The following is a 16,565-nucleotide window of genomic DNA, read 5'->3' on the forward strand; positions in this document are numbered from 1 at the left end:
CACGTAGGCCTGAAAACCTGTCTAGGAGGTGTTGGTACCGGTAGCTTAGATATAGCCCTGCATGGCGGAAGTTCAGACATATGGATAAGTTTTCTGTTTTTTTGCCTTCTGTTGCCCTTTGAATTCTGGTTGGCATATTCCTGTACACTGCCTTGTGCGCAATTGTGGTTTCGATGTGGCTGCATGTCTCAAGAGTTTCTTCTTCCGACTCCGAACCAAGTATGTAGTCGGAATTAATGCATGACAGCTCATCAGTGGATGAGGAATATCCGATGAGCAGCTCAGATTCGAAACGTGCGGCTGGGAAATCTCGGAAATACTGTTCACATAAATTTTTTACTGTACTCATGCGTTTTCAATCATTTTCTACTACTGCAAACTGCAATTTAAAAAATTGACCACTGGGACATGTTTTTTGCGAAAAACGTTTTGGCCCTCAAAGGGCAGTGAATTGCAGTCCTACTAAATGGGCTATGATGTTTTCTGAGCACGTATAGCTTTAATGCTCTGAAAGCATTAAAATTAAAATAGATTCTGGAGTTTTACATGCCAAAACCACTAGCCTGATTACGAGGCATCCGTAGTGGGGGACTCGGGATTGCACGGCCGTTTTCATATTTCACCCCCATTCAGTCGGGATTCGATCTCCCGACCTCTTGCTTAGCAGCGCAACACCAAAGCCACTAAGCAACCATGGCAGGTCTCAGAAAACATTTCAGCACACAAGACATGGACGCACAACAGAGAGCGTGCACCTTCCATGTTTCTTCCTGTTCGTGTCGCATGTGGTGCAGTGTCTTCAAATTAATATTATAGACAAGCCCAATGATTTGTGCTTTCTGCAATGTGAAAATGTACTGCAGTAAATGAATATTATGGTAGAAATTTTGATTGTAATGAGACTTTGTTACACAGAGGTTCTCGAACTGTACAGCTTATTGACACGTATACATGTTTATCTTTCACCGGTGGCCGCTTTCCACCGGCTAACAAATGTTAAACGTTATCGCTCGGGGCAGGACACGCCTGTATTGGAAGTTTCTAGAACGTTATCGATGCTTCTTTCCGTTGCCTGTTTTCACCGACACTTATGTTATCTGATTGTATGACCGACGCGAATTGTCTAGAACTTTCTGGAAGACCCGCGGGCATCAGGGATTAATCTGGAACCTTCGATGACTCAGGTATAAAAGCCGACGCGTTTCGCCGCTGATCAGATTTTCGACGACCGCCGACTGTGTTCGCTGCTTTCGTTGTGCTTTGAGTGTAGCTTGCTTTTGTGGGCACAGGTTCGCCCAATAAAGAATCAGTTTCGTCATACCCAGTTTTACGACTGTTTACTTCAGCGTCACTACTACGTGACATTATCGGAGAGTTTCAGCTTATACAAATTGTTTTCAAGGCTCCACCATATTATCATCCATCGGTAACAGTTGCAGTATAAATACTTAGTGAGCTTTATGATCAGAATATTTATAATGTAACTTCCAAGCTATTAAAATTATTTTTTTATTATATTTGTAGTTAATTAGCTTTGTTTTACCATGGGAGAAAATACAATAACAGGCGCCTATAGCACGTCGCGGCAAGAGCACAGGCTCAAGCTGGGACACGCCGCTAGGAAAAGTCCCGGCGGCTATGCTACTTGCTCTGGCGATAACCAATGGGCCAACTCGCGAGAGCACGGGCAATATCCTTCGGCTTAGGCTTTCGGCAAATGCGGCTCTGCGGGGTACGACCTTGCGCGAGCACTAATGGCACCGCTCGTCGGCTTAGCGTCGGGAAAAGGATCAGCACAAAGTACACGCTCTCCCGCACGTACAAAGGCACCATGCGCGAGCTCCAGTCCTAGTCACAAAGGTGTCGGCGGACGAGAGGCAAGCATGAACGTACCGTGCGCTGGTCCCGGAGAGAAGTCAGAGCCACGCTCCGCCGCTAGCAGCCGAAAAACCGGCGGCCTCGTGACGTCAGAGCCCCGCCCTCCCCGCCAACCGCCGTGTGTTCAGCGCCACCACGGGAACCGGTTAGGCGGCGTGGGCGGAGGAGGAGGCCAGCGGGGAACGAATGGTGAGGGATGGCAGAGCAGGTGAAGCCCGCGCAATGACGCCGGCGCAACCCTCAATCCCCACATCCTCCTCTCCTTAAATGCCCCCCTACCAGCCTGGCGAAACAGCTAGTAGGGGCTTATGCACCAAAGACAATTCAGTCTTTCATGCACAAGCTAAAAGCTAACCTCAGCCCAGCAAGTACTCTTAACACACCGCGTTCCGACATATAAAAAAACAAAAAAACTTTCATGCACTACAATAATAATAATATATACAAGGATCGGGGAAAAATTAAAAAAATGCTTCGCTCTATAATAAAAAAATAAATAAATGCCGCGAGAGGGGGAAGAAATATTAACAAAAATAGTCGGCCGCTGGCGCGGGACAGTGTCCAAGGTGGGAAGGAGAAACGGCGCGTAAAGTTCTGTGGCTAGGGGCGGTGGCCGAAGACGTAGGAGTCTCGAGGGCAGTCTTGAACGGGCTCACCGTTCGTAGATCGGGTTGTTGTTTTCGTGGTGGTGGCGGTCCCGAACTCCATCCGGATGGGGCAGGACACTGCCGGGTCAGCTGGCCACGCCGCCGGAGCCAGGATGAAAGGGAGCAGCCACAACCATGGCTGCAAGGCATTTGTACGGCGGTGGCGACTGCAGAGAGCCGGGCTCTCGGTCTGTCGTCAGAGGGTCAGTGACCCCGTCCACCTTCAGTGTCCACGAGGTTCCGATGCAGCAGTGGGTGCGATTCCTGGTTGCTTCGAAGAGCAACAGGCACCACGCACGCACGCACACCCTCCTTGCGGTTTTCTCCAAGCTGCGCAACACTCCCAAAACACCGCAATCCTCCTTGCCGTCCACAACGCGCCGAGCCATAGAAGGTGCAAAGCGTCCTTCGCCCCCCCCTCACACCGACGAGTCAATGGGACTATTGTCCCCCCCGCGCCGAACGACCGCGCGAATCAACAACCCCCTTCTCGGCAAAAAAAAGAAAACAAAGAAAAGAACAAGAAAAACAAGAATCTTTTTCGTCTGCGTACAAGGAAAAAAAAACGTATTGAAATAAACTATAAGGCTGCACACGCGAAAATTAAACACACTTGCAAATAAAAAACATAAATACACTCAGCATGTGCACTCGAAAAAAAAAGGGAAAAAAATGCACACTGTTAACACGCTACATAAACAACACTTGCAATAAGCTGGGCTGGGGCCAGCTTCTTTTCGTGCACTGGCCGTAAAGAAGCTAGCCCACTGAGGCTACGCATTTTACTGAGGGCCTTTGGTTGCGGAAAAGTCTGTCGTCCGGCGCGAAATCACACAGGTGACCGCTTCCTCAGATTGTACCGGTGCGTGGTCCGAATGTGGTCCGTTGCCCCGGGTGTGCCCCGTTGCTTGCGCGCTATGCCACTGGGCACTGACGCGAGCTCGTCGAACCGTGACGCAAACGCCTTCAGGTCAGCGATATGGGCATGGCTGAGTTTTCCCGAAGAGGGATCCTTCAGCAAGTACGCGAGCGGAGACCAAACTTTCTCTACTCGGTACGGACTAAGCCACTTAGGAGCGAGCGAGGCTGAGAACCCCTTGGTCGCATCGCTAAGAGCGTGGTTGCGCTTCAGGACGAGATCACCTACCTTAAATGAAAGATGGCGATGCTTCCGGTCGTATTGAGCCTTCTGCTGGGCCCTGGCCGACGCCAAACTCTGCCTTGCAGAGAGCCCGACAAAGCCTGTCCCGAAGTGCTGAAGCGTAAGCAGAACAGTCTGCCGGCGCTTCCTCGTCCCCAAGCTGGCATTGCATGACACTGGTCACCGGATTAGCCAACTCCCTTCCAAAATTGAGAAAGGCGGGAGAGAAACTAGTTGAGCGATTCTCGGAGGTTTGGACTGCGAACGCGAGCTCACTCAAGTGGTCTGCCCAATCCTTTTGACGTTCAGCAAAGGCCGCTAACATTGGTTTAAGAGTTCTATTGAGTCTCTTCGTCAAATTGGACTGGGGATGGTAGGGCAAAGTGGTGCAGTGATTAATTCCCAGGGAACGGCACGTAGCACCAAACACCCGAGCGGTGAAATAGGACGCATTGTCCGTAATCAGTCTTTTCGGAAAGCCGAACCGACAAAACACTTCCTGTAGCCTTTCCAGCACCGCTCGCGCTGTCACTTTACGAAGCGGAAACAGTTCCACCCATTTAGAAAAATGATCAACGACTACCATCAGGTGTGTGAACCCCTGCTTACTCCTGGGGAAAGGCCCCATAAGATCGCAGGTGGCCACTTGCCACGGACGCTCACTGTCGATTGGTTTCATCAGCCCGAGCGGCTTGCCACCCCTTGATTTCACCATGTGACAGACGTGGCAGGAACGGCAATAGCGAAAAATGTCACGCTTTATGCCAGGCCAGGTCACAGTTTGGCTTAGTTTCGCAAAAACTTTAGAGCCACTCAAATGACCGGCCAAGGGTTCGTCATGAGAACATTGCAACAGTGCGCTTCTCAGACTTTTGGGGATAACCACCTTAAACAGGTCCACAGTGTCATCATCGGTGGCTATGTATTTCAGCAGGAGCCCATCATGATCCAGCAAATATAAATCCGCGGGGGACTCAGCGACACACGCTGTTTCCGGCCCCCCTGCGCCCGCCGCACTACCAGCAGCGTCTCGGCGCTCCGTCTCCCTGAGACCGTCGCTCACTCCGCGACAAAACGGATCAATTTGCTGGGCCTTCAGTAGCTCTTGCCTGCTGAAAGCGATTCCAATTCTCCCAAAGGGGAGGTTGGTCTCGTCCCCACTCGGGACTGCAGCCATCGGCGTCATGGGTTCGCTTTCGAGAAGCTCCCCCGCATGCACGCTTTCCGGCGCGCTGCTTGCCTGGAGCGCGGAGAAACAGGTTTGCCCGCTTGCGGACTCGCCTCTCTCTCTGCTCGTTTCGCCCCCGACGCTAGCTGGCGCTAAGGCACCGGCAGCGGCTGTTGCACCTGGAGAAAAGCTCTGGGTGGACAATGGGGCACGAGATAGCGCGTCAGCTACCACTTTATTGCTCCCTTTTCGATACTGCACAGAAAAGTCATAATGCTGTATCGGGAGAGCCCAGCGCGCCAGCCGGCCCGCAGGCTCACGGAGCCGCATCAGCCAGCTTAGCGCACTGTGGTCCGTTTGCACTACGAATTTCGTACTATCAAGGTAGACATCGAATTTACGTAGTGCAAACACGATAGCGAGGCACTCCTTCTCCATCACGGAATAATTCCTCTCAGCCGGTATCAAGGAGCGGCTGGCAAAGGCCAGCGGCTGCTACACTCCATCGTATTCCTGTAGGAGCTCCTAAACCCAGATCGCTTGCGTCGGTTTGGACAACGAACGGTCTGGTCAGGTCGGGGAGTCTGAGCTGCGCTGTCTCCGCAATGGCGCTAGACAGTTGGCGAAAAGCCTGCTGCTGCTCAGGTCCCCATTGCCACTCGGCCGACTTACCCAAGAGCTTGCTCAAGGGCGCCTGCACTCGGGCACAGGACGGGATGAACGATCGATTAAAGTTGGCCATTCCCAAAAAGCGGCGAAGGCCACGTACGTCCTTGGGCGCGGGGAAATCGAGGATTGCCCGAAGTTTCTCCCGGTCCGGCTCAATGGAGCCTTCGCCCACCGTAAACCCCAGTAACTGAACTCGGGTTTGCGCTAGTTGGGCTTTCGCAGGATTCGAAGGCATCCCGGCGGCCCGCACCCTCTCGAGCACATCGGCAACATGGGCCAACTGTTCTTCGATGGTTCGTGAATAAATCACGATGTCGTCGAGGTAGCACATGCAGTATGACCACTTTGCTTCCCCGAGGACCGTAGGAACCGGTTAGGCGGCGCGGGCGGGGAATAAGGCGAGCGGGGAACGAAGGGCAAGGGATGGCAGAGCAGGTGAAGCCCGCGCAATCGTGCCGGCGCAACCCTCAATCCCCACAAGGTATCTGGCTAACTAGCCTCGTTTGGGGTTGCACAAAGTTTTAAAAGATGGCACAGTCTGTCATGTAAGGCAAACAATTGCCTTACATGAATAATACAAATAAATAAATAAATAAATAAATAAATAAATAAATAAATAAATGAAAAAGGAATTGCATACACGATACAAGTAATGTCATGACAATGGTGACACCTTGTCGATGGTGGCAATGGCAACAACCTTGCAACACAATGACTGCAGCGGGATGGCAGCCAATCCCAAAGGCTGGGAATAGAGGCAGGGCAGATCACATTGCGCAAGACTGCAGTCATGCAAGATGGCAAGACTTGCGAAGAGGCAAAGAGGGCTTCACATCATCATCATCAGCATCATCATCAGCCTATATTTATGCCCACTGCAGGACGAAAGTCTCTCCCTGCGATTTCCAATTACCCCTGTCTTACACTAGCTGATTCCAAGTTGCTCCTGCAAATTTCCTAACTTCATCACCCCGCCTAGTTTTCTGCTGTCGTCGACTGTGCTTCCCTTCTCTTGGTATCCATTCTGTAACTCTCATGGTCCACCGGTTATCCTTAGTGCCCATCACATAGCCTGCCCAGCTCCATTTTTTTTTCTCTTAATGTCAACTAGAATATTGGCTATCCCCGTTTACTCTCCTATTCCACACCGCTCTCTTCCTGTCTCTTAACGTTGGGCCTTCGTTCCATCGCTCTTTATGCGGTCCTTAACTCGAGCTTCGTTGTTGACCTTCGCATAATAGATCACTGCGACCATGATGGCACAAGCACACCACAGTTCATGACTGTCTCCTCTGTTCTGCACTCGAGTGGTGTCTCCACTTGGTGTCACTTTGGATGGACAGTGTTGCTTTGGCCTGCCCTTCTCCGAATGTCTGTAATGCAGCTTCTTTCCTGCCACTAGTGTATTTGACTGTGTGCCAATATCTTCTTCAATGCCTAGGACCTTATTGTCCTATTTCTGTCCTGCCCAGTTGACAACTGAGTGGGTTTCCTTGAAACACCACTTTTTCTCGTCACCATTAGTGCTGTTCATGAACCCTTCACCTTGACTCGTGCTTAAAGATGTTGGCACCTTTTGGGTCAATGTGGGCTTTGTGATCTCATCTGTTCCACTGTTCTACTCTTTCTACAAGTCGTGGCGGGCAGATCCAGGAATCATCAGTGCCAACGTGGAACAAAAGTACAGGGTGAGCCTATCTCATCTCCCATGTCCACTCACTTTGCAGTGTCCGCCTGTTATTTGTGCTCTACACCTCAGATGCACATAGCATTGCTATGTTGTAGAAGACAGGTGGTGGATAGCAAACAGCAGCAGGATAAAGTTTAAATAATGCAGTCTTTATACACGCTGCTTTGTGTGCCAGTGTTTACATGTCCTGCGTGCATGTCATATGTTCTCAGTCGCTATAAATTGACAAATTCTGCTCTGGAAGCTTAAATTTTCGTAATTATGCCAGCAGACATGAGCTGGAAGTATGGTACGTGTTGATTTAGCTTAGACATGCAATTATGTGTTGCTTTATTTCAAGGAAGAATGCACAGATGCTTTTTTCGTGCATGATAATGGTGCCAATCCAGTTATTAATAACTGCTTATTAGGACAGTTATTACAGATTGTGTTGGACAAAGTTGTTTAATCTCGAAATATATTTTTGAAGCCAAGGCTGTGCCTCTTGTTGGTGGTATGTACTGACCTTTTTAAGAGGGCTTGTTGCGCAGACGATAGTGGATCTGGCTGAGCGAGATGGCTTCGACCCGGCCGTGTTCTGCAGCACCTGCCTTGTACGTCGGCCACTGCGCTCCAAGCATTGCTCTGTGTGCAACCACTGTGTGGCTCGCTTCGACCACCACTGCCCGTGGGTCAACAACTGTGTTGGTGAGGACACCTGCATGCATGCACACAAGCCAGAGACGAGTGTGAGCAGAGTACTGAGGCAGCTGTGCGGCAGCTCCGCTTGGGCCCAATAATGTTTTACAGAACCTGCACTACCATTTTTCATACATAGCAGGCATCAGTACGAAAGCTAGGGAGACTTTTCTCACTACTTGCATTCACAGCCAAAAAATAGTGCGTCACATGTGAGAGCCTTCGTGACGTGATGGCCTTCGTCGTCATTGGGCTGTCATCATACAGTCATGGCTGCGACTGAGTGTCGGCTAAGTGAGCCCGAGACGTGTTGCATGCTATATTCAAAGCAATCTCAGAATGACCACTACAGTTTCTAATTAGAGGTGTCTTCAGCAATACAGTGGGTTGCTACATTGCTTGGATGATAATTGCATTAATGTTGATGGCCATCATTAGATGGGTTTCACAGGAACCTTTTCATTAGGTAGGCTCCCATACATACAATGAGAGTTTGAATGCACGCACCTCTGTGTACTTCAGCTATTTAATAAGTGAGTGGACTTATGATGGGTTTTTCAATGTTCACTGTCAAAGCCTTGCTTAGCTCTTTCAGCGACTCGACAAAAAGGCTGTAGTGAGCGGGGTGGTAGAGATTTTCTGTGGTTGTACAAATTGTGGTGTCTCATTGGGTCACTTGCTAAGCAGGATATTGATTCTTCTCTTTGCAGGGGCTGGGAACCATGTGTACTTTGTCAACTATTTAATTTTCCTTCTGGCCATGCTGGGCTGGTCGTGGTACGGCTGCTTTGCATGTAAGTGCTCACCTTTGAGTTTGAGGCAACGTTCTGGATCATTCCCAAACTGCTACAGTGTGTCATAGTTTGATCAATTCAAACTTCTTGCAAATAAGGCAAATTTGGCCTGCAACGATGATGATGATGATGATAATAATAATAATAATAATAATAATAACAATAATAACAATTATAATAATAATAATAATAATAATAATAATAATAATAATATTAATAATAACAATAATAATGCTATAGTGGAACCTCGATTATACGACTTCCTACCCGCCGGGGTGGCTCAATCAGCTAAGGCGTTGCGCTGCTGAGCTCGAGGTCGCGGGATCGAATCCCGGCCCCGGCGGCCGCATTTCGATGGAGGCGAAATGCGAAAACGCCCGTGTGCTTGCGTTGTAGTGCACGTTAAAGAACCCCAGGTGGTCAAAATTAATCTGGAGCCCTCCACTACGGCGTGCCTCATAATCAGAACTGGTTTTGGCACGTAAAACCCCAGAAAGAAGATTATACGACTTCCGAGGGGACCACACAAAACCGTTGTCTAATCCGGGCGTCGTTTTATCGAAAAACTAATATAGGCAGTGACGCTCACTCTGCCCCAAAAAACGGGTACAGACCGCCTGAAAAAGCCCGCGGCACGAACTTGCACTGCTCCAAGGAAGGTAGAATAAATTCTAAAAGAAATTACTGTTTTTATTCGATTGTAGCGAGTTTTTTTAATGATTTTCGTTGCTCAAACTCGACCCCCTCGTTACATTCGAATAACGGCAAAATTGACCATTTTAAAATAAATATTCTAAATCCCACAATTTCTAGCATTACGTTGGCAACCCACAACTTTTCGTCTCGATCCAATCCATAGACATGTCAACCGAAATAACTTGTTTTTGGTTGGAATTGGAGTGTACTAGAATACACTCTAGTTGGAATCGACACTGTTTTCGCTGTGCTTAGACTGGTTACAGTACTCCAATACCCTACGGCCTTTTGCAGTTCGACTTTGTTCATTCGCGATGTTATGGCGATGCAGCGCATTCGGTATGACGGCTGCTTTGAGAGATGAGCAATTCTGTTGGCCAAGGAACTGGGGAAGTACGCCGTGGCTTGGTGTCTCGACGTCAACGAGTCGATGATTTGTGGATGGGGGGACCAATGGTAGGCCCTCTTTAAGTGGGAGGCCAGTCGGAAATGCTCTGTGGAAATTGAAGTGACCTGGTATTGACCCTGAATGAAATGCTTGTGCGGTCTTTTAAGAAGTACTTCAGTCTTGAACAAGCTTGATGGCTCGGAAGATGACTTGATTCTCAGGAGATGAGCCAGGCTAACCGGCACTTCTTCGTTACAGGGCGATCACTTTTGGAGATAGTTTCGCTTTCGCGCAGCTAGGCTCGTCCCGGCAATGAATCCCTGAAGTACAGGGTCCTGGATATTTTGCTGCGCCTGTTCGAAAAAAAAACTATTGTGCTCAATGCTGCACTGTTCTTGCTAAAATTTTGCAGAACGATCACATTTTGGCGTCTGCTTCGTTTAGTGTAACACTTACCACAGTTAATTGCCTGGTCTTTAAGAAAAAAGTGCAAAATTGCCTTCACTTATGGGGATGCGAGCTGCTGCAGCGACGGTGCTAGCATAAACTTGTGCCGCCGCCTGCCAGCAGGTGCAGAAAGCAGCCGGTCAGGGAGCTTTGCCACATGTTCCAGGAGAAGCGCAACCTAGGAGGTTATAAAATATATTGCTGGAGTGGAAGCCGCGTATACCTACCCACAAAGGACAGTGAAGCCGCTGGCGGCCATTGTGTGGTGGGCAGGAAACTGGCCGTGTAGCATAGTGATGGAAGTGCTGCTCCAATTGCTCCTAACTGCTCCAAAAGAGAAATGCTGCTAAATGCTGCTACATGCTGCTCCAAACTGCCAGTTTTGTTAGTAACTGCTCCGAACCTGCTCCGAAACAGCGCCGGGAAATTCGATCTCATACCAACTGCTGCTGTGGCAACTGTGATATGTGACTGATTACTTTTACATTGTGATGCTCAGCTTTATCGGCTGTAATCTCATTTCTGCCACAAGAACTGGCATTTTAAATATATAGCTCATTTAGCTGTAATGCAGACTATTTTGGTGGAATGTGATGGTGACTGAGATTAATTCGATCTCATAACGATTATGAACTGCTGCTTTGGCAACGGTTATATGTGATTGTGGTTACTTTTATAATGGGCTCAGGTTTACTGTTTTGATTTCATTTTTGCCACAAGTAATGGTATTTTAAGTATATAGCTTATTTTATTGCGCTTTCGATAACTGTCTATCTTCTTAATTGTTTGTTGCTTGCAATTTGCATTGATTATTGTATGTGCAATATGTTTCATAAATATTAATCTTTATGAGGTGCTTCGGTGATGTTCTAAACTCCAGGAGTCGTATGACATATTTTTCCATCTACTCCGAAAGCACCAATAGCTACTTCAAACTAGCATTTATCCTGCTCTAAAAGCACTTATGGCTGCTCCAAAGTGGTAGTCTTTCTGCTTCGAAATTTGCTCAAAAATATGTCGCTTCAATCACTACTATCGTGTGCCTTCGCCGCTGTTTTTTTCCCCGCAAATGATCACCATTACTAAACTGAAATTTGGGGCGGCCCAACTGAAATTTGGAGGTGGCCCAACTTGACAATTGGGGTTGGCCAACTGAAATTTGGTGATGGGCCAACTTGAAATTTCGGGGTGGGTCAACTTGAAATTTGGGTGTGGGCCAACTGAAACTTGGGGGTAGGCCATCATAAATTTGGGGGTGGCGAGCATAGTTCGTCCAACACGCACGGTTGAACCATACTTGTTGCAATGGGGCTGCACGCATACGAAGGTGCTGCAGAGGCACCTTTGTCCAGGAAATTTCACCGCGCACTGCAGTCTCTGCAAATATCTGGCAGCTGCCGAGCTTCCTGCCTACACAATATGGCGGTGCTGGCTTCACTTGAAGAGCATCCCTTCCACTCCCTCCTAGCGCGCAACAGGCGGCAAACCTCCCTGACTGGTTGCTTTCTGCAGCTGCTGCCAGGCGGCAACACAAGTTTATGCTAGCGCCGTTGCTTCAGCAGCTTGCATCCCCATAAGTGAAGGCAAATTAGCAATTTTTTTCTTAAAAACCAGGCAATTACTTATGGTAAGTGTTATACTAAATGAAGCAGACCCCAAAATTCGATCGTCCTGCAAAATTTGATCAAGAACAGTGCAGCGATGAGCGTAAAATCTTTTTTCGAACAAGCGCAGTGAAGTATTCAGGAACTTTATACGGCTGACAGCTCTCTTGGCGCTGATAGCGAGGTTAGGACAGCGCCAGAAACACTTGTTGGGTACACTTTCACTGCCGAATCATGTGAAATTTCGCGAATGATCACCCGAGAATACCGCCCAAGGAAAGCTCCTTCTCCTCTTCAGACGACGATAAGAGAACTAGTTTCCAAATTGCGATTCCTTGAATAATGGTACCATTTATTTTCCATTCATCTCGCGTTACTTTCGCGTGACTGGAAAGTCGCCTCTCGCGTTGCAATCGCGGTCGCATTACAATCGCGGTTGCGGTACATTCGGGTGAATACGGTATTGCACACCCGTTGTGAGCCGGCTGCAGTGTGCTCACCGCCAGCCTACGTCTGCTTAGTACGTAAAAAAAAAAAAAAAAAGATTCTCGGACGGTATCAGAGAGGTGTCGCAGGATGTCGGCGATGACTTTAGAAAGGAATGTCAGACCACGGTCAGTGAGCAGTTGGTGTGGAGCTCCATGCTACAGAATCACGTCGCTTAAAGAAAATCGGTGACATCTGTGACGCAGCTTGTTGGAAGCGCTCTGGTGATGCCGTAGCGCGTGGCGTAATCTGTCGCCACAGCGACCCACTTGTTGCCAGGCGTTGATAGAGGGAAGGGGCCAAGTAAGTCCTAGCCTACGCGAGAGAGCGGCTCCGAAGGAATGTCGAGCGGTTGAAGGCACCCGGCAGGGAGCGTCCATGGTGTTTTTTGGCGCTGGCATTTCTCACACGCCGCAACGTATTTCCGGACGGAGCGGGCAAGGCCTGGCCAAAAGAAGTGTTGGCGAATCTGGTCGTAGGTCTGGCAGACGCCGAGCTGACCTTCTGTTGGTAAGTCGTGAGGTTCTTGGAGAACAGCTGACCAGAGGTGCTTAGGAATGACGAGGAGTAGGGCAGGACCGTCAGGGCGTACATTGTGGCGGTATAATACACCATCCCGGAGAACAAACAAGTGAAGGGACGAATCGGAAGGCGAAGATTCCAAGCGATCAATGATGGCGCGCAAGGTGGCATCATGGCGTTGCTCGTCGGCGACATGTAGCAGCTGAGAAACGGAGAAAACACAAGTGACGGCATCGGTGTCAGGGTTGGCGGGTGGTTCGTCCACTGGATAGCGTGATAAACAGTCTGCGTCTTGATGTAGGCGGCCAGACTTGTACACTACTGCATAAGAATACAGCCGAACCCTCTTATAGCAATATTCAAGCGCCACGAAATTTCCATTGTTATAACTGATAAGTGTTATGAATGGGTTGTATAAAAAAAAAATCAATAGCGGGATGGCAGAGTTGTTGTGAGAAAACTATTATGGCGAGGAGGCCAGTGCCCTTCCCCACCACCTTCCTTCATCCGGCTGCTGATTGTGTTGACTCGTTTAATTCTGCTTCTTGCGTGCTCTGACCACATGTAACAAGTCGTGGCTGCCGGCGTTCAACCATGGCCCTGCTGTAGTAAAACCTCGTTAATTCGGATTTCACGGGACCGAAAAAATGTCCAAATTAACCGAATGTCGAATTATCAAGAATATCAAGAAAACAATAAACAAATGTTTTCTACGTCAACACGCTTTTATTTACTGAATGAATCAGCAGAATCCTGTTTCTATTATGCACAAAAGCAGTGCGGAAGCTGCAGTTCTCGTCACCTCGTGACTGACTTTTGCTCGCAGCGGCGAAGGCCTCGCGACTTCTTTCACAGCGCGACCGCGGCGCGTGTCTTCATCTGAGACACGCTTTTCACTATCGCGTGCACATCCTGATAATTTTTTTGCCTGTGTCGCTAGGATGCCGCCCATTGCGATGTAGACGGTGCTCCTCATCCTCGACAGCTTTGGACTAAGTAAAATGAAACTATTGTTTGCAGCAACGAGTGTTGCCAGATTGGGCTATTTGTAGCCAAAATTTGCTACTTAAATTTTCGTTTGGCTGTGTTTTAGATAATCTGGTTATGTGGCTATTTTTGGGTACATTTTCATGTGGATCAGGAATCGTAAAAGAGAGTGAAGATTCACGGTATGTTCGACCGTGTTGGTGCAATCGTTTTCTGTTTGTTTCCAAATCTGCGTCCATGGCGTGGCGCGATGCACCGGGTTTTGTGCTAAGACCTAATTTCTTTGTCCGCCTGTTACAAAGGGAAGAGCACCATACCTCATCATCATCATGTTGGCTAGAAATGTGGCATGTGGTCTTTAGTTGACGCTGGCCAGCTGCTCGCTTCAAGTCCGATTTCACGTGTGCGCCATAGGGAATTGGGCAAAATATACAAGTTAGTGCTTTTACTTGCTAAAAAAAAAAAAAAAAACTCTGGCAGTAATGATGGCTACATTTTGGCTACAAGCTACCAAGGCCCAACTGCGTAGTTGGGCTACTTTTGGGCTATAATATCCGTCTGTTTTGGCTATGTCACTCCGCGCCATCTGGCAACACTGGGTCCACAGCCGACGCACGCACCGAGTCAAAACGAAACTACCGTTTGCTTCAACTGCGGACGAAACCGTGGTCGCTATCGACGCGATCATGGATGGCGACTACTCAGTTACGAAGGCACATAGCCGACGCGCGTACATTGTCAAAACGAAACTGCTGTTTGCTGCAACCGCTGCCGATGAAATTGTGGCTGCTATCGACACGATTATGGATGGCGACTACGCAGTCGTGAAGGCCACCACGTTGGTATGCGGCCAACGCGGTGCTATGCACGGCGGTAAACGCGAGAATAAAGGCTTTAAAGGCACAAATAGGCACGAAGCGTTCCGGTGTTGCTGTCATCCCAGTACGATTTTCACTGATTCAGACTATGGTGATGCGAACTCCATTGCTTCATTTCAGTGGACGCTAACGCTGTTTTGGCTCTATTGCGTCGCACATTGGCGGCGCTCCGCCAGCCCAGTGCAGTTGGCGCAGTCCATTCGTGTTTCAGAGGGTGGCGCATTGAGCTATGGGTGCAGCCCATTCGTGTTTGGGGGGGTGGAAGGGCGATGGGAGAGAGGCGCGTGAGGCTGGCGATGCGGAGAAGGATGGAAAACAGCACGCGGCCGCATACAACGGCTCAAATATTTTTTCTTTTCAATGAGTTCACATTCCATTCCCTTTTGGCATGGACACCCAGACTTCATTGCAATAACCGATAATGCGGCATGGGGGAATTGTAGTAAGTGGGTTATTTCACCATAGAAAACAAACAAAAGTTGACAGTGCAGCAGCTTCTAACTGTTATAACCAATTTATTGTTAAAACCGATATCGGTATAAGTGGGTTCGACTGTATTCTTGTAGCCACAGAGCCCAGCAACCAAGCGGGCTGGTAGGATCCTTGAGCGAGGAAAGCCAGCAGAGCGGCCTGGTGGTCTGTGATTACAGAGAAGTGCGTGCCATACAAATACGGGTGGAATTTGGAAACTGCCCAGACAAGAACCAGACATTCACGATCTGAAATCGAATAGTTGCGCTCCTCTGCTGTGTGACGAGACGGCTAGCATAGGTGATAACACCATCATGTCCCTTTTGGCGTTGGGCTAAGATGGCTTTGATACCGGGACCACTGGTATCGGTATGGACCTCTGTAGGAGAGGACGGGTCAAAGTGGGCCAGTATAGGTGGCGTGGTGAGAACATTGGTCAGGTGGGCAAATGTGGCAGTTTGAGCGGGACACCATGTAAACGGCACGTCCTTCTTCAGAAGATCAGTCAATCAGTCACGAGATGATGAGAATCGCACCTTCCACACTGCTTTTGTGCAAAATGGAAACAGGATTCTGCTGATTCATTCAGTAAATAAAAGCGTGTTGATGTAGAAAGCATTTGTTTATTGTTTTCTTGATACCCTCGCTAATCTGACATTCGGTTAATTCGGACATTTTTTCAGTCCCTTGAAATTCGAATTAACGAGGTGTACTGAAGGCGATTGACCGCGCTTCGATGTCTGGGGAAAGAAGACGACGATGAGTGTGGTTGTTCTTGACGCTCTAGCTCGCGCTCGCCGGTAACCAGACCTGCCTTTCGGATAGCCTTCTGTAACGCCACATCGAGGCCTGCTTGAAGACCAACACCCCCATTTTAAGTGGTGGAGGTGCTGGGTACTGTCCATCCTGGAACTTCGCAGCCGTACGCTACCATCAGCTTTCACCATGACTGATCCTGGCCCATCGCAAGCTGCTCCCGTGCCAACGACAATCCACTGTGCTGGCGTGCCCCGACAACGGGACCCACCTGTATTTAGCGGCACCGACGACCAGGACGTCGAGGATTGGATCGCCGGGGAACGAACGAGTGAGCTCTAGTAACTAATGGGATGACCGCGCCAAGCTCACGAACGTTCACTTTTACATCACTAATGTAGCCGGCCTCTGGTTCAAAAACCATGAAACCGAAATCACGAGCTGGTCGACCTTTACGGCAGCCGTCGCGGAGGTCTTCGGTCGTCCCGCCGTGCGCCGGCTTCGCGCGGAACAGCGCTTGCGCAGTCGAGTCCAACGCAGGGAGGAGACGTTTACAAGCTACATCGAAGATGTTCTCTCCCTGTGCAAGCGCGTCGACCCATCTCTCACTGAAGGAGAAAAAATAAAGCAAATCATGAAAGGAGTCGACGACGACGCATTTCAGA

The 16,565-nt window shown here is 49.0% G+C and overlaps 1 protein-coding gene across 2 annotated transcripts in view; it reads left to right on the top strand.

Moving 5' to 3' along the window:
• LOC119449332 (palmitoyltransferase ZDHHC17) overlaps positions 1-16,565 on the top strand; it is a 280,445-nt gene that overhangs the window by 127,661 nt on the left and 136,219 nt on the right. For both annotated transcript variants that reach the window (XM_049666736.1, XM_037712500.2), the window contains 3 exons: positions 7,067-7,191; positions 7,724-7,880; positions 8,582-8,665. In XM_049666736.1, the coding sequence (XP_049522693.1) occupies positions 7,067-7,191; positions 7,724-7,880; positions 8,582-8,665 (366 nt within the window). The remainder of the gene's footprint in view (positions 1-7,066; positions 7,192-7,723; positions 7,881-8,581; positions 8,666-16,565) is intronic.

The sequence above is a fragment of the Dermacentor silvarum genome, chromosome 4, assembly GCF_013339745.2.
Source record: "Dermacentor silvarum isolate Dsil-2018 chromosome 4, BIME_Dsil_1.4, whole genome shotgun sequence".
NCBI classification, from domain to species: domain Eukaryota; kingdom Metazoa; phylum Arthropoda; class Arachnida; order Ixodida; family Ixodidae; genus Dermacentor; species Dermacentor silvarum.